The 19,227-nt window shown below is 42.2% G+C and overlaps 2 protein-coding genes and 1 pseudogene across 9 annotated transcripts in view; 1 reads left to right on the top strand and 2 right to left on the bottom strand.

The window, feature by feature from the left end:
- Col23a1 (collagen type XXIII alpha 1 chain) overlaps positions 1-19,227 on the bottom strand; it is a 369,547-nt gene that overhangs the window by 233,116 nt on the left and 117,204 nt on the right. The window lies entirely within an intron of this gene.
- On the bottom strand, positions 17,783-19,022 carry LOC124986922 (acyl-coenzyme A synthetase ACSM3, mitochondrial-like; annotated as a pseudogene).
- Positions 19,056-19,227, top strand: part of LOC124986921 (eukaryotic translation initiation factor 1-like) — a 75,678-nt gene continuing 75,506 nt past the window's right edge. Inside the window, exon 1 of the mRNA XM_047555750.1 lies at positions 19,056-19,079. Coding sequence (XP_047411706.1) covers positions 19,056-19,079 — 24 coding nt within the window. The remainder of the gene's footprint in view (positions 19,080-19,227) is intronic.

Genomic DNA, 19,227 nt, shown 5'->3' with positions numbered 1-19,227 from the left:
CTAAACAACAGCACCTGGGGGGCTGCAGCATCTCCCACCCATGCCCCACAGGGCCGTCAGATCCGAGGGGCCATGGGAAAGCGCTCAATGTGTGGCTCACACATTGGGCTCAATGTGTGGCTCCTCCTCGGAAACTCACCTCCGCTCAGCCAGCCCTCCCATCAGAAGCAAACACAAACTCCATGTAAAGCCAGTCCCACAAAAGACCACTGCGATGGTTTAACTTGACAAAATAATACTCATGTGTATTCAGAAGAATAAACAGACAAAAATAGCCAAGACGTTTTTGAAAAGGAAAAATAACAAAAAAATCGACTTGAGTTGTAAAGGAAAATTGCAAAACCACACAAACTGAGACACACAGGCACTGGGCCAGATTTCGAAGAAAAAAAAAAAAAAAGATTTCTGTACCAAACAATCTCGTCTGTACTACAGGGGAAAAACAAGTGTTCAGGGAATGGTGCTGGGATGATAAGTCTGAGCCTTTCCTTAGCCTTTATGCCATAATCAATTATAGATGAAAATAAAAGAGTTATGGGGCTTGGGGCTTAGCGATCAGGCACTTGCCTAGCATGTGCGAAGTCCTGGCGTGATCCCCAGTAACACCACCTCCACCACCACCAAAAAAAGAAGTTTAATGTTAAAATAAATGAAGCTTTTTATATATTTCCTAAACTTTTATAACTCCACGGGAAACATGTATCACTTATGTAATTTGTAAGGGGATAAACAATAGAAGGGGGAAAAATAATAAAAGTAGAAAAAGTAAATAAAGCCTAATATAAACTAGAAGGAAATGAAGGTAAACATTTAACAGATATCAGATGGGACTGAACTTTCTAAGCATAAAAGTAAATGAAAGAAACAGATCAACAAACTTGATTAGTTTGACTTTTCCAAATTTTATATGTATATATATAAACCATAAAAATCAAAAGGCAAATAATAAAATGAAAAAAAAACCACATTTGTAACAAACACAACAGAAGATTGTTGTTCTTAAGATACTAAAAATACCTTGCAAATCACACTGGGTATGTATAGCCTGTTACTAGGAAGGCTGAAGTGAGAGGACCTTTTGAGCTTTCGAGTTTGAGACTAGCCTGGCAACGTATTGAGACCCTGTCTCAAAAAAATAATAATCCAAATCTTGTAAATCAAGAAAACCTCTTAAGAATCCCTGACATCCCATCCCCAAATAGAATTATATCTGCTCAATAAACACACGTGACCAAAGTTTTAAACTGAATAGAGATTAAACAAAGTACCCTTTCTTGAGTTTGTTTGGTAACATTGAACCTGTAATTATTATTAGTGGTAATGAAAATGTTGATCAGGGCACAGGGATACAGGCCCTTTTGGTTCGTTCTGGAAAAGGCACTGGACCCTATGTGTGGGGCTTACATGTCTGCTCATTTCACTTCTAAAAGTCTGGCCTAAAGAATTGATCAGAAAGAAAAGTCAAGAGTCACTAGATATAGTGGCATATAACTATAATCCTCACTACTCAGGAGGCTGAGGCAGGAGAATCTCAAGTTCGAGGTTAGCTTGGGCAATTTAGTGAGTTTCTGTCTCAAAATTAAATAAAATAAAACAAAATAAAGGACTGGGGATAGAACTTAGTGGTAGAGCATTTGCCTAGCAAGAGTGGGGGTGCTGGGGATCAAACCCAGAGCCCCCCCACCACATATGTCAAGGGCAAGAATGTTAATCACAGCATTCTTTCTAATACCAACCATTTGAATGCAACCTTAATGTTCAAAGGTAAAATTTTATATCCTATTGGCATATCATGTCCCTATTAGAAAAAAAGTTTTTCCATAATAATAACAACAATAGTAATAATAACAAACCTAAAATTGCAACAGCAAAAACAAAAGCAAAAATGGTGTTCAGTAACCATATGTCAAAGGTGGCATTTCTATTTTCATTCTGATACCGTTTTAGGTGTCCTCATGGGATAAGGCAAGCTAATTAGGTTGGTGTATTTGAGAGGCAAGATTTTCAGCCAGGGTAAAAGATCATGGTAAGGAAAAATGTGATAGCCTAGAATTCAAATTGAAAATAGTAGCATGCATTCAGGATGTATTTTATCTTAAAAACAGATGAACAATTTTCCAGTTCTGTTGACAAATAGGCCTATGAGAAAAATGTCTAATCAGTATCACTGGGGACCCATTGCACCCAGATTGTGGTCTCTAGAGAGTTCTCCCTTAAAGGAATACATAAAATGAGCTTCTTTGTGATTGGAATGTGTCCACCCAAAGTCCATGTGTTGGAAACTAAGGATTATTATTGTGATTAAGAATATTAGAAGATACTTAAAAAAGCGATTTATATAAGGATCAGAGTGTAAGGTAATCCCCAAAGTCTTACCTTAATGGTACTTGGAGGTGAGATCTTTGTGAGATATTTAGGATTTAGATGAAGTCATGAGGGTGGGGCCCCCATAATGACATTAGAAGCTTTATAAGAAGAGGAAGAGAGACCCCATCTAGCACACTTGCTCTGCTTTATCATGTGATGTCCTCTGCCACGTTATGATGCAGCAAGAAGTGCCTCACTAGATCTTGAGCAGATGCTGGCACCACGATCTTGGACTTACCAGCCTTCAGTACCATGAGCCAAATCAATTTCTATTCTTTATACATTACCCAGTCTCAGATAATGTGTTATAGTAACAGAAAACAGATGAAGACAAGTCCAGACAATCTTGTCATAGTGAAAGCAAAGAAATTACCAAAGATTATTAGAATTATGTCAAAAGGACTCACAAGGCATCCTGAAGTTCTCTTTGGCTAAAGATGGGACCCCATCTTTAAAATAACCCCTTCAATAAAATAACTGAATGAGTTGAAATACACCAACTCTGTTTAAATGCATGAAGTCATAATGGTACCCAAAGCAGAATTTAGTAGTCTCCTTTGGAGGATGCTTGGGAACAAACTTATTATTCTGAAAACTAGTAAGTAAGGAGGGAAAAGAAATTAAAACATTGCCAGAGCTACTGAACAGTCTGAGGGGAATTTTCTCTTTATAGAAATATTCCAGCTAATAAGCAAAGGCAAGCATCAGAATTTCAATACCATTATTTTACAAATCTCTAATGAGATAATGAATAAGTTCATCATCATCAATGGCTGTCAATCTCACAAAAAGAAAAACTCTCATTTCATGCCTCCCGGTGGAAGGATACTCCACCACTGAAAAATATTCCCAAAAATCTGAGTCTCGTCAAACATCTAGATCTACCCACCAATTACGGAAAATGCAGGGGCAGAGGAACATAGTAAATGACACCACAGGAATGCAGTCATCAAAATACAGATGGTGGGAAACTACAGGATAAATGACCAGGTTTCTCTCCATGGGACAGCACTGCTTAGCATGCACAAGGCCCTGGCTTTCATTCCCAGCATGGTGGAAAGCTAAAATAATAAGTAAATAAATAAATTTCAAGGAAAAATAAAGAAAAAGGAAGCAGGACCTGAAGAGTAAAAGAGACATCACAGACATATCAGCCAACCACGACACACAAACTTTATTTGGATTCTGACACAAAGGATTATAAACTAGAAAACAATTGGGAGAAGATGTGTACCAGTTGGAAAACTAACGGATATGAAGTACTAGTTAACTTTTTAATTTTTAGATGCAATTTTTGGTGATTTTTTAAAAAAATGCCTTTGGCTTTTAAATATTTATACTGAAATATTTGCCAAAAAATTAAAATGATATGATGTCTGTGATTTGCTTTCAAATAATCCAGATAGTGAATAGGTGGGAAATAAGATGTTTATAGAAAAAACAATATTGTTTATGATTTGGTCATTTTTGAAACCAGATGATCGGTACATGAGTTTCTTATTACATTATACTATTGTACAATGTTTAAAATTTTTCCATAATAAAAATGGTCAAAAATCATTTCAAATGATAATGTACTTATTTTATAATTTAATGACATGGAGAAATGCTCATAAAATGGCAAGGATGTAAAATAAAATTAATACACTGAGTGTCATCCCAGTCTCGTTATGCCCACTTAAACCATTTTGAGGACCAAACAACAACAAAAAAAATCAACATAAATTTTATCTCTTTATGGTAGTATTATGTGTGGCTTTTCATCTCCTTCTTTGTGTTTTTTGTTTTCAACGGTGAGTAGACCATTCCAGAAACATATTTTTAAAAGCCCTTAACTTGGAATTTGTCAGGACAAGCTCAGTTGTTATGTTCGTAGTGTGTTTATTTCTGCTTTGGCCTAATCACTTCCAACAGTCTCCTGCACGGCCATGAACCCAGAGGCTTTTGCTACTCAGAGAATCCCCAGATTTGATCATATAAACAATGTACAGTGGACCAAATTCAGAAGCACCTTTCTCAGGCCAAGACAGATTGATGGAGCCTATAATTGTTTACCTCCAGGGAAAAATAATGGAACAGAAAAAAAATCCTTTGCAAAGATGAATTTGGTAATGCCCATCTGGGTAGGGGCTGGATGGGACTGTCCAACCACTGGGACAGAGCCATGACCATTGGCATGATGAATGTAGGGTTTGTGCCAATACATACAAAATCCATAAGGAATTCTGTGTCTAGTGGAAAAAATAATCCTTAGAAACTGTTAGTTCACGCTATAAAATATCATTTAGGCTACCAGAAGAGGCTCTGGAGAGTGAAATCCTTGGGTGTGGACCCTCTCCTTCCAATCAAGCAAAGTAGCTTTAAGATGCACTCTACTGAGCTCAGTGGGAGAGTGCTGGCCTAGCATGTATGAGGTCCTGGGTCGGACCTCCAGAACCACCAAAAAATAAGTAAAAAAAAAAAATAAATAAATAAAATAAAAATCACACTACTGAGAAGCTTTAGTTTCCAAAATGCTTTGATGGCTAACCTGACAAATATCTACCTTGACCTAGCAATCTTTTGTTCCCAGTGGAAACAGACCCACAGAATCCATTTTGCTTTTCTTCTTGCCTTATATCTGCTCCCCAAAAATGCATACTTTTTTTCCTGTCCTACTCATTTTATATAAGTTTTTACCAACTATATGTTGGTAGGATATATGAAGAGAAAAATTATCCTCAGATCTTGCTGTTCTGAGGTTTGCAGTCCAGTGAAGAAGGAATGACAGACACCCAAGCTCTTCTGGATACCCTTCTCCCATTTTATGACATTTGCCTTTTGGGGGACCTGCAAATGTGATGTCTTAGTTCATGCCAAAGTTTTCTTCAAACTTAAGGCAGTAAACACTAGAAATTCCCATGGGAAAGTCCAATGGCAACACCTTTAAGAGAGTGCTCTCTAATGCAGGCTGGTGAACAAAAACAAGCCACTTCACAGTTTTGGCAGCAGGACCAGGGGCCTTCCGTGAGATTTTGCAGGGATGGGAACTGGCCATAGCCCAGAAGCTGAATTCCTCATGCTGCCTCACCCCTCAACAGTGGGTCATTTCCCCTGACCTGACGTCCAAAAGGACTGTCCATAGGGGCTGCTGTGTGGGGTACAGGCTGAACATTACTGAAGGTCAGACTCAGCCCATCTCCTGCTCACCTCTCCTGATTTTAATGGCCATTTCCACCACAAGGGGCAGCAGTGGCAAAGGCAGGTCCATCATCCGCACGCTGAGGCCAGGGGCTGGGTAGAGAGGAGACTAGGAACTTGCTATTCCCACAAATGGTGTGTGTCTCCTGTTTTCTCAACCTGGGCTTACTCAAACAGGCTCTGGGCCTGCTTAGCCACAGATGATTCCACCCAGGAAAGGGTTACTTGGTATTCTAGTGAATAGATACTGCTCTCTGAAAATACCCAACCAATTTTTAACAGCTTGATCAACTGTGGGAATGCTTTAGGGTATTTGAAACAATTCCTCCACTTCAGGGAAAACAGGGAAGCAACATGCCATCGTTCGTACAAAAGTTCCTGATCTGGAAGTTCCTTCTAGCTGCAACTTTGGGAAATTTGCGTCAATTCTTGGGGTCTCAGTTTCCTCATCAGTAACATGAAGATGATCACCCCGTTGACCTCCCAGGATGTTGGTGAGAAGACAAAATGATGTCATGGGCCTGGAGCAATCTTGGTAAGCACGTGGTGGGTGCTTAATTGATACGAAGGACATTGGTGGTGCTTTATTTTTCCTGTTCAAATAAAGGGTACAAATTTTAAAATGTACACAGTGAATTCTAAAGAAGTTCAAAAAAGAACTGACAGCAAAGGTCAGGAGAAGATATAGACAAGTTCTGATATCTGTAGAAGCTCGCCCCCAAAGTTCTAAGCAGTCAGACACCATGCTGCAAATCTGGTGTTGAATCAGTGAGTTTGTTGAGCATTATACTCTTGGCACCTAGCACAGCTTGTGGTACATAGTGGGCACCTATTAAATATTTGGAAGGAAGGGAGGAGAGAATTCTGATAAAAACAGCCATATACTCAAAACTTGCTGTGCACCATGCATGCCATGCATGGCTGACATTTTCACATAATTCAATTCTTGTTTTATTACCGCCATTTCATAGATGACATCGAGTCTCCAAAAGGTTAAGTCAGTGTTGTGTTTTTTTTTTTTTTTTTTTTTTTTTTTCTAGCAAATAGATCCAATCCCCAACCCAGCTTTTAAACAAAAACAGCTGAGGCATTTACTCTGGTCAGTAATGAAAATTCAACATTCTTCTGCCATTGATATAACTTATAGGGTGCTTTTCATATTGATTCCTTTTATCTTTGCATTGGAGGCTAAGATAAACCTGTATGCATTTAACTTATTTCAGTCATTTAAAGAAATAAAGAACAAAAGAGAAGGATCTGTATTAAATCAGGCACAATGAGAGGAAACATTTTTAACAAAATATTATGGTAAGAGCTTCAAGTTTCTATAAATCACCCCCATTGAGTTCTGAAATTCTGAAATTACTATTGTTGTGCTATTTAATATTCTCCATCCACAATAGCTGATGAAAATGCAGAACAAAGCCAAATACAGAGTTGGAAATATTTTTAACTTAATTTGGGCTCTGCATTACTAAAACAGCAAAAAGAAAAAAAAAATCAAAACATTCTGGGATTTAACAAATTTAACTACAAATTACAAACGAGGTCCTTTCAACAATTAGATGCCTGTATAAAAAGAACATCTCCCAAATCAAATTTCCCAGATTTTTCACTAACAAATGTCCCTGTGCTTCTCTCTCTTCAGAACTATAGCCAAATGGAAATTGGTGTGAAAATTAGTGAACATTTATGAAGAGCAGACGACAGCAGAAAAAGGGAGGAGAGAAACAGGAAGGCGACATTTGCTATTTATTTGGAATAATTAGCAAAGCAGAACCAGCTGAAGCCTGGCACCATGTACCTTGCCCAAATGCTACAGAGCACTGAGTATTCAAAGGGCCAGCTAAGTGGATGGTTAGGTACAATTTCATGCCTCGCTGCACAGTGAAATAAAGGGAAATATTTTTTCAAGTATGATTGAACTTGTGCAGCACTGATGGGCTTTCTGTTTTTGGCCTGGGGAGATTCCAGTTATTTCGAGAGCTGCACACCTTTAAGATACAACAAAGGTTTTTACAACAGACTAGGTAACATGAACCTTATATAAAGATTTCTTTCTACTATCACTGGAGAATTCACACAGTTCTGCATTTTAAGTGTTTGCACAAATTCTGCTTTTCATCAGATGTGTGCAAATGAGTTTATTTTCTCAGAAAGACCAAGATGGCATGGGGTGGGTTTCTCCATCCCACCACCCCCAACCCTAAAGCTGATGCTATGAGGTTGGGTCTGGAAAGGAAAACTAGGAGCAATAGGGGGAAAAGGGCAGGAGGAGAGGCAGGAATAATTATGATGATACACATGTATTAAGCACTTACTGCATGCCCTACATGATTCTGAGCACTTTAGAAACCTTCATTTGTTCATGACACTATAAGGTGGGAAGTTGTTAGTATCTCTGCTACGCAGTTGAGGAAACTGAGGAAGGAGAAGTTAATGAACTCACTGAAGGTCACACAGCTAAGAGGTGAGCGGGTGAGCATCATGGAGTGACTTCCGCAGATATACCTTCCAAGCGTGCACTGGTCATATTGGCCACCCCAGCCCCTGCCACAGTATAAACACAGGGGGTCTGGATGGGAGCAGACATCTGGTTTATAAACAAGTAAGAGCTCAAACATCTGGTTCGTCCTTTGCAGCTGCAGACACTGTGCAGGTATGAGCCCTCTGACTTGCCTGGTCCACATACCGTAAATACCAGGAGGCTTGCTCCTCCTTAGACACCAGCCTGGGGTGGCTGAGATCTCAGGAGAGGAAGGAGCCTCTTGGTGGGCTTTCTGACAGCTGGTGTGGGCAAGGATGCCGAATAGAGTCAGAAATGTGACACCCACCCCTCCCCCCAGGCTGTAGGGACTGATTAGCAAATTACATGCACCTACCCCCCCTTAAATTTTGGTAACATATACTTGAAATGTATCTCTGTTTCCATTTTAAAGTATACTGTTCCGTGGCATTATACACCAGCCCACTGTTGTGCAGTCATCACCGATATCCATCTCTGGAACTTTCTCATCTTTCCCAAAAGAACCTGTGTTCCAGTTAAACACCAACACCCCACCCCTTCTCCCCCTAGTCCCTGCTGACCACCATTCTACTTTCTGTCTCTGCGATTTTGCCCAGTTTAAGTACCTCCTATAGAATTGGAGTCACACAGCATCTGTTGTTTTGTGAGTGGCTTATTTCCTTAGCATAATGTCCTCAAGTTTCATGCAGGTGGTAGCATGTCAATATTTCCTTCTTTTTTAGGGCTCACTGATACACCATTGTATGAATTCACCACATTTCGTTTCTGCATTCACCTGATGATGATCACTTGGGTTGCTTCCATCATGTGCTCAGTTTAGACACAATAAGTATCTTTTCCCTAGAGTAACACACATGATTATAAGCACATCGCTATTTATAAGTCACAGTCCCCCAGGGTTACCTGTGAAGGCTATGGCTGTCACTCAGCCCTGACTGCTAGAAAGCAGGGATGTTGGTTCTGCAATGTGCTAGAGCACCTCACTTTAAATTTAAGAACATGGAAAGCTGGATTTTTAAGGGGCAGCTCCTAATTTTTTAAACTGATGATAATTCAGATGCTTTAACAAACTGGTCCAGAAGCTGATTTTGACCCTAAAATCCTCAAAGTAAAGTCAGTCTTACAATAATTCCTTGCAGCAGTGTTTTGTAAACAAGGAAACAGAGCTCAGAAAATTTAAGCGAGTTGCCCAAGGTCACAAAGCAGTGCCTACACTTGAACAGAAATCTTCAGCTCTAAGCTCAGTTTCTTTCCCAAATGCCACTGTGGCTTATATGCAAATGCTTTGTAAATGACAACATGGGCTCCGTAAATGCACATGACCGTTAACATAAGTGAAGAGGTGGCTTTGAGCAGAGCCCTAGAATTCCCTAGACTTAAAAGGCACATCCAAAGTCCAGTCAGGTGGGGGATGGGTCTTAGACCTCCCAGGGGCACCAGAACAGCAGCACTTCCACGTCCGTGCCTTGTACAGTGTGTACACTGAACCTATCAAAAAACCAGGGTTGGCTTTCCAGTTGTTAATCAGGACCCTGACGGGCAACTTCCAAGAGGGATCCTGAGGGAGCTCTGGGGCTTACAGGATTTAGGCTCTGGTGTTCTGGGAACAGCAGGCTGTCATTAACCCTTAGGGTACAAAGGCCAGACATTCCTTAGCTTGACCCGACTCCCTAAAACCCCGAGATGCTGGGCTCCTCCGGGGGCAGGAAGGGGATAAATGGTGCATCTGTTTTCTCTCTCAGAAGGTCAGGAGCCCAGACATGGGTTTAAAAGCATTCTTCACACAGGGGCAGATAACCCCTCTGACACAGGCCCTCACACAAACCCACCATGCAGCATCCTGAGCCCCTCCTGAGGAGGCAGACCCTCGGCACCCATGGCAAGGTGGGACCACCATCAGGATGCGCAAAAGAAAGAGGCCATCCATGGCCTCGGCGTGCTTTCTGGTCTCCTCTAGATTATTCTAGAATGTTCTAAGTCTTTGGGGATTCCTGTCGGGATTGGGGCAGGGCAATATGATAGCTCTAAATATAGAAAACAAGTAGATTATCTAGTATGTTAGAAGGCGGTGAGTACCAGGAGGGATCAGAGTGTCGGAAGCAGGGAGATTTGGGATAGTAAATATTAAGCAGTGACTGACAGGGAGACAGTGGTGATGACCAGCTGTTTCCCTGCAGCTTCAACTCCAGAACTCCAGTCTGAGTCTCTACAGAGCACACTTCAGAGAACAATGCTCAGCACAGCCTTCAAGTCATCAAGCCACTGCAGAGTCATCTTGTTTACATCACCCCATTCCACCAGGGTCCCCTCTGCCCGCTCTCATTCCTAAATTGCATCTTCCCTGTGAATCCCATTTTGAGAGACACTGGTCTGCTTCCTAAGCTATGGATCTCAGAGCATCTTAACCCAGAGTCACCCACCATCATCAACAGTCCCCAAGGGCCTTCTAAATGTCACTCCAACCTCCCCCCTCACCTCATAGCCTCTGTTTTAGTCAGTCTTTGCAGTGACCAAAAGACCTGACAAGAACAACTTGAAGGAACATATATTTTGATTCATGGTTTCAGGGTTTAGTCCACTATCAGCTGACTCCATAACTCTGGGTCCCAGGCGAGGCAGAATATCATGGCGGAAGGGTATGGTAGAGGAAAGCAACTCAGAGCATGGCAACCAGAAAGCAAAGAGAGCTCCACTCACCAAGGTCAAAATATAAACCCCAAAGGCACATCTCCAGTGACCTACTTCCTCCAACCACACCCTACTTGCCTGTAGTTACTGCCCTGTTAATCCATACTAGTGGATTTAGCCACTGATTAGTTACACTTCTGAAAATTTTTGCATTGTCTCACACACGAGCTTTTGGGGGACACCTCATTTCTAAGCCACAGAGCATTTGTTTCTGAATATTTAAAATGGAAATGTTAATAGAACTCACAGGGTTGTGTATTAGTTGGTTTCCCATTGCTACGGTGAAATACCTGAGGCTGGATACTTTATAAAGAGAAGATGCTTATTTAGCCTACAAGTTCTTGTGGTTCAAGAGCATGGAGTCATCATCAGATCAGCTCTGGTGAGGACCTCATGATGATGGTATCATAATGGTAATGGTGTAAGAATGGTGACAGCATGTATAAGCAGAGGTGATAACATGGAGACACGGGAGCCATAGAGTGGGGAGGGGCTCTTTTATAACAGCTCACTCTTGAGACATCTAACTCAAAGTCCCATGAGAATCTTAATCCCTTCTGAGGACAGTGCTCCCAATGACCTAACCACTTCCCACTAGGCCCACCTCTTAAAGGTGCCATACCCCGTTTTGACACTGTCACTTTGAGGACTAAGCTGCCAATACACAAATCCTTGAAAGACACGCTCAAACTGTGTCCAAACACAGCAGGTATAAGAATTAGATGAGCTGGTAGGTCTGCAGTGCTCAGGACGGGACTTGCCAGCCACTGGTCACAGTAGGACTAGCACTTGTCTTTGTCCTTGATGTAGTAGCTTGTTTTTCCAAAGCTTGACCTGGTTTTCTTTTTTTCCTAGAGCTGTCATAAAAGAAAGAGCCAATCTTTCTTCCTGTGATTATTCTAACGTTTCCTAAGCTGGTGCTTTCAAACATAGCTGTAGAAAATTGAGGCTTAGGCACTCCTACTAGGAGATGGAGGGTGCAGGGTGATTCAGAATCCTAAACCCCAGCTCTGGGCATCAGGGGCCCTATATTCTGGGTCTCATCAGTCCTTGGGCCAAGCGCGAGGCTGTTTTTCCCTGCTATAGGAGGTGACGGACCTACACCTTTGCCCCTTGACCACACTGGAAAACATCCAAGCCATGGGCCACAGTTCATGTAGAGTTGAGTGTGTGTCTTTATGGCATCCATAGGATTTCCTGTTCAACAAAGAGGGGCTGTCAGAGCAGCTCTTACCCTACCAGGCTGGGCCAGGCAGAGGGACAGCCATGTGTGAGGGTGTCCCTCTGAGTGGGCAGCAGAATGAATACAGGAATCAGAAGATGTCAGACTGTGACCCTAATCTATCTGTATGACCGTAGGGCAAAGTAGAGCCTCAGTTTCTCCAGATGTAAATGGAGATGACAGTCCCTACTTTGGGGATTTCTTTTGAGGAATACGTAAAATAATATATAGTAGTATGTTAGTCAGATTTTCATCACTGTGACTAAATATCTGAGGTAAACAACTTACAAGGAGGAAAGGTTTATTTTGACTCCTGGTTTCAGTCCACAGTCAGGTCAGTCAGCTCCATTGTTTCTGGGCCTATGGCAAGGCAGAACATAATGGTAGGAAGTGTGTGGTGGAGCAAAGCTGATCACCTCATGGTGGCTGGGAGCAAAAAGAGAAAAAGGAAGTGGCCAGGATCCCAATATTACCTTCAAGGGCACACCCCCGACCCTGGGACCCAACTTCTTTCCACTAGGCCTCACTTGCTAAAGTTTCCACTACCTCCCAAGAACACCACAGACTGGGGACCAAGCCCTTAACACATGGGATCCAATTTATAACAGGTAGATAGACTGTACTGAGGGTTTATTTTGAAGAATAAGTAAAATTATATATATGTGTGTACATATATGTATAAACACATATATGTATTTATATAAATAAATATATTGTGAGGTGTTGTGAAGGAGAGATGTCAGATGATGGTAAATGTGAGAATACATATATGCACATGTGTGTGTGTGTGTCATATAAATGCCAAGGCAGCAGGTACTACTGTTGTCACAAGTTTAGATTGCATGAACTCATAAAAATGTTGTCTTGAGACATGTGACCTAAATTCATCCTGTGTTGGAGTTTTGTATTTTGCACCACCTCGATTCCAGAGGGAGCTGGCCCACTGATCCTTTTCCTGAACCCACATTTTCAGAGGTACATATAGAAACTTCTGCTGCTTGGACCAAGGAGGGTTTTGGAAAGAGAGAGCTCTGATGCCTGACCTTGTCATGTAGAAATACGTGGGTCCTGCCATTCCCTGTCCCTTGGGGATCCTTCTGCCTCTCTCAGCCAGCAACCTCCATGTGACAAACAGTCCCAGATGTCTGCTCTGGGCTGACTCTTGGTTGAGGGTTGGGGACTCAGGGTGGCCCCACCCCATTACCTGCCTTAGGGAATGTTCTTTAGAAATACAAAGAGGCAATTTTCATGGGCATTTGGGTGCTCTTCAGTTGTCAGGTGGAGGAATGGGGACTCAGAGAGGAGCTGACATTTGAGCTCGGGTGTGAAAGACGCACAGGAATTCTCTAGGTCTCTCAAAAGTCTGTACCCCACCGTACCCCTCTTTTGTGGTTCCTACCAGAGCCACACACCTCTTCTCCTATTATTGACCATATTATTCTTTAAATTGACCCATGTTTTTTTACTTAAAGTTATTTTTAAAGTAAATGTTATACACTCTGGTAAATAGAAAACCAGTTCCACTTGCTCAAAATAGAAAGAAACTCTAAAAATAAATACAAGGAAGGGAAGTTATTAAATTATAACCAGATACCGCAGCATGCTGGAGGCTTGAAGTCTGAGGCTGCCTCTCTGTGTTAAAAGAAAGGGCGGAGGGAGGGGGATGAGCAAGCGCTAGAGACAATTTCGGACATGAGATTGTATCAGCATGAGATCTTCAGCATCATTGAGAAAGAACTGGAAGGGGGTCAATTTCATTCCATGCCCCAGCTGTGCATCACATAGGAACCTTCCTTGGGGGTGCACCCCCCTCATTTGGGAGATATTGCCAGAGCTGGAAAGATTTCCAGTGCCAGAGAGAGATCAAGGGCTTTGAGGTGTGGTTGTGGGTTCATGGAAGAGGTGGAAGGTAATGAACTGAGCTCTGGGTGTAAGGAAGGGGTGGGTGGATGATGATGAATGCAAGAATATCAGCCACAACCTCAGCCCACACTTCCTGAGGTTCTTTCCAGGGTCCAGGTACCACCTGCAGGAACATTATGTCATTTAACTTTCACTGCATCTCAAGAGGGATCTGCCTCTTGAGACAGCCCAAAAGGCATAGTATTTGCATATAATCCTAAATCAGCCCACACCTCTCTCACACTTAGGCTTCCCACCCCCTTAACCCTGGAGCCTGGACCACAGGAGTGCTGGGCTTGGGATGTGCTGCAGGTGGCCAGGCACAGGGCCTGTTTACCCTCCCAGATCCTCCCAGCATCCCTGTGGCCAGGCAGACACAAGACCCTCTGTTCCTGAGGTGACTCAGAGACAAAAGTATTGTCTGAGGTCCTGGAGTCTGTGGTTCCTCTCTATCGTGTGCCTGATATTTAATTTATAAATTTCCAACTTCTTAAAATTAAAAAAATATTGTGGTAAATTATATATAACATTTATCATCTTAGCCATTCTTATTTTTCACAGTGGTAGGGATGGACCCTAGGGCCTTGTGCATGCTGGGCAAGCATTCTACCCCTGAGCTACTCCCTGCCCCATCTTAATGATTTTTAAGCAGTTCATTCAGTGGTATTAAGTACATTCACACCATGTGTCACCATCCCCACTACCCAGTTCCAGAACTTGTTCGACTTTCCAAGCGAAGACTCTCCCTATTAAACACTAACTCCCACAGCCCCTGGAAACCATCATTCTTTCTGTCCTGATCGATTTGACAATTCTGGGCACTTCACATAAATGAAACCATACAGTATTTGTCCTTTTGTGACTGGTTTGTTTACTTAGTGTAATGTCCTCAGGTTCATCCATGTTACAGCATGTGTTAGAATTTCTTTCCTTATTTCCTCCTCTTTGAGATAGGATCTCATTATGTTGCCCAGGCTGGCCTTGAACTCCTGGGCTCAAGTGATCCTCCTGCCTCAGCTTCCCAAGTAGCTAGGCCCACAGCTCCACGCCATTGTGTGACCTTCTGTTTTAAAAGCTGAATAATATTTTCTTGCATGCATAGACCATATTTTGTTTACTCATTTTTCTGTTGATGGACACTTGGGTGGCTTCCACCTTCTGCCTCTTGTGAATAATGCTGCTATGAATATACATGTACAAAAATCTATTTCAATTCTTTTGGTATATGCCTAGGGGTGTATAAATTCCCAACTTTAAACACAAATAGAAAGGACCTCATTACTTCTGGGACACTGCGCAATGAATAAGTTCTCTCTGTTCATCTCCTACACATCCCTCCCTGGTCCCAGCCTAGTTTGCCTGAGCAGTATTCTTATCTTTACTCAGATACAGTCATCCCTTACCATCTGTGGGTATTGATTCCAGAATCCCCTTCAGAGACCAAAATTTGAGAACACTTAAGTCCCTTATGTAAAATGGCATAGTATTTGCATATAACCTACACATATCTTCCTGTATGCATTAGATCATCTCCGTATTAGTTATAATACCTAATACAACGTAAGTGCTATGTGAATGGTTGTTATACTGATTGTCTTGTGAAAAATGGCAAGGAAAAAGTCTGTACGTGTTTCATATGGATGCAATTTTTTCTCTAAATATTTTCAATCTGTGGTTGTTTGAACCTGCACATTAGGACCCTGCAGATATGGAGAGCCAACTGTGTTGTTTTTATAATCCCTACCGCAATGTACAAAGGACTATAATACACGTGTTCAACCCAAATTCGGAAAGTATATCAGTTCCAGGATATAGGTGTGAGATGAAGAGAGCAGATGGGCACCTCACCCATGGCCCTGGGGAAAGGCCCCAGTCAAGCACTGTTGGGTGAGCCCAGTGCAAGGCAGGCAGCTGAGACCTGGCCTTATGTCTGTCAGCATTACTGACAGAGACCAGGGGAGTTTTCCCATCTGCTCCTTTCTTCAGAAAGCCTCTGCCCTGTCAGCAGAACCATCAAGCTGACCATGTCCCAGGCAAGCTGCTTGCAGATGGTGATAACCAGAATCAGTCATGTGAAGGAGACCGGGCACTCCTCCCTGAGCGTCTTAATGGCCATGCAGGGATGGGTAGAAGAAACATCTCCAATGATTCATGCACGCAGCCCACTGTGCAGAGGCCTAAAGGGAGCTTTCATCACGCTAACATGGTTTTATTTTTATTTTTCTTAGGCATCTCTTCTCACTGGTCTTTTATTCTAATCATCATAATATGGTTCATTCATTTTTAAATGTTTCCACCCCATTTATCTAACAGTGCAAGTGATCACTTCAGCCAACTAAATCAGTTCCTTTAAATTCCAAGTACTTCATTCTCTCCACATCCAGGGCTGCAGACATCTGCCAGACAAACACAGAGCAGCTGTGGATCAAACTCATAAGTTAGTGGAAAGTCCTGGTCTATCAACATCTGGTTCAGCTCTTCCTCCAGGACCCTCCTTAGGCCTGTAGCTTGCTTTGAGCTGACCATCCAGGGTTTGAACCTTCCTCCTCTGGTGAAGCTACCAAGAGGTCTTCATTCCATCTGGCTTCACCTTTCCTGACCCTGTGTCCTTTAGCCAGGAGCTAGTATCTTCAGGCAAGCACAGTGCCCATTGACTGAGCAGCCTGCGCTCCTATGATTACAGACCCCTACCAATCCAGGTCACCAATTATAACTGTCTTCCTTGCTCTAAAGACTGCCTAGAATTGTGCAGAATTCCATGAAGCAGGGAGTGTGCCGAGCCTGTAAAGATGCCCAGTTATCCACCCAAGGTTGAAGTCCACTTTCAATTCAGAAGTCACATTAAGCAGGAAATATTGAGCAGCAGATCAGGAAAGGAAGATGTAGAAGGTCCAAATCTGAGCTCATTAACAGGCCAAAGAGAGAGACAGAAAACAGAGCTGTAAGACAGAAAGGTGGATGCAAACAGGAATGTGAATCAAAGACCAGGCCGCTGGGGAAATGCCTGGCTCATGCATGGTACCCAAGAATCTTGCTTGACTTGAAACCCTGAAATTAATCAGTGTTTCTGGATAGCTGCCTGCCCAAAAGTGTCTGGACTCTCACAGAAGACAGGTGCTTTCTACCTCAGGACACTGGATCTGGATGCCTCCTGTCCCACGGAGCCAGCCTCGTCTCCAGGGCCCACCACTGAAAGTCACTGGGAAAAGCCTGTCTGAAGTCTGCAGTGATTGCCTGGGAATCTTCAGAAACCTCAAGGCCCAGCGGTCTCCTATTCAACACCTCGGGTTTTGGTGGCCAGGGAGAGACTGCCGTCTAAGGGCTGGCTAATTTCTAAAGACACAGCTGGCTTGCCTTCAAACATATCTTTTGTATGCAACCCAGTCCAACACCCATATCACAACCAATAGATTTATCTAACTCTTACACACCAAATCAATAGTTCTCCTGCCCCCAAATCACTCCAACAATAGGTACCAAATAACTAGGGAACACTTGGTAGCCCAAAACTTGCAATAATTACTTAACTGTCCAATCCTAAATTTGCTCAGCTTGCCTTCCTGCCTTGTCCCTTCCCTCCTCTGAAAACCTCAAGGAAAGCTCTGACCCCTGCTCTCTCCCACATCTTCCTCTCCTGAACCCCCTGGCACTTCCACCTGCGGGCCTGCTTTTCTTTCAAGGTGGTTGTCTCCACATTCATCATCCTTTTTTTTCCCCCCTATTATAATATTTAATTTCAAAATTCAGCCTCTGATGCCATAATTACAAAATATTTTAAATCAACAGTTTATAAGCATACTGCACATTTTTAAAAATCACCTCTTCCTAAACTTGTGGTTTCCACAGATTTATAAATATCATATTTGTTTTACATGTACTATGATAATGGAATGAACTTAAATTGTTTTCCATTCTTTCTTCTTATTTAGTTCATTTCTTTTATCTTCCTACTGATAGTCTTTGGCAGCTCTTGAATACATTCTATCTTTCTGGGATATTTAAAAGATGCTATAGGTTTTTGTTTTTTTAACATCCTCCTGAATCTCCTTGTTTAGTCGTTCTTGATCATGTTACTTCTAATCAGGGTTCAAAACAATAAAAGCCTGCTCCATCAAGGCACTTTCCACCTCAAATGGCCCAATCCTGTTATCAGAGGATAATATGGTATCATCTGATCTTGTAACAAACTAGAAATATCCATCTTTGTTCATATATCCTCTGTCACTATGGTATTGAAGTTGCCATGAAGAGTTGAAGCTATTTTTGAGGGATTATCTACAGAATGAGCAAAAAAGGCAAAATAGGTAGAACTTGAATTCCAATATCTCCTGTTCGGGAGGTAGAATATTGCCATTTTCATCTAAAATCTTAACATCAAAATTGGGAGAAGGTTTTCCCATTGAGCCAGGCTTAATTTTCATTTCCTCACTGTATTCCTAGATATCCAGGCCATCCTATTTCTCCATTGCTCCATCACTTCTGGGTTGACTGCACTCATGCACTGCTTTAAGTTCTTGAATTTATAGCTGCTCGTATCATTCTGTGCATGCATTCGGTATGCAACTGGTGCTGAACAGAAGACGGTGATGGGAAACTTGGAGAGCATTTGTAAGATGGAACTTGACTCGAAATGGGGAAAGGGGTGTGCAAATACGTATACTCCTTGGATCCGTGGAGAAAAAACACTACTCTATGCAGATTTTGCCCAGCTTGTGTCTGAGGTACTCCACATCGCATCCGAGGGCGTCAAATCCAACCAGAACCTCCCATTTACAGAAAATCCTACAGCAAAACTGATGTGGGTGTGTCCGATCATTTTAGGAGCTCCAGTTGTTGCACTGGTGAAATAAATGGACATCATCTCATTGTGCTTTGTCTTCACACAGGTGTGGCTGTCACTGGCATGTTTCATCATCTCCCCCCAACCCTCTCTGGAGTTCTAAGACACAATTAGTGTGGAGTGAAGATTTTCACATGCAGGTGCAACAGCATCCGCTGCTGGGTCAACACGTCATCCGTAATAATGCACGTTGCTTTTGAAGACTCTAGTCTGTAGAGGATGTCTTTCTGGGTCAGTGGGATGTCTTTCTGGGTCAGTGGAGTGGTTCCTGGGATAAGAACTGTCCAGGCAGTCATCGGAATCAGGTTCCTGTTCCACCAAATCGAAGAATGAACACTACAAACGCTGCTGAGGTAAGTAAGTGAGCAGTAATTTTATTAAAAAGGAAAGTGAGAGAAAGATTCAGAACTCCTAGTGCAGTGTGGCTGGGAGGGACAAGAGTGCCCACATCTGTCATCTTATCATACTTAATAAAATAAAATCCTGGGTGCATTTAAAAAC

This window comes from Sciurus carolinensis, chromosome 6 (genome assembly GCF_902686445.1).
Source record: "Sciurus carolinensis chromosome 6, mSciCar1.2, whole genome shotgun sequence".
Classification (NCBI taxonomy): Eukaryota; Metazoa; Chordata; class Mammalia; order Rodentia; family Sciuridae; genus Sciurus; species Sciurus carolinensis.
This window is presented reverse-complemented; position numbering and strand designations above follow the sequence as displayed.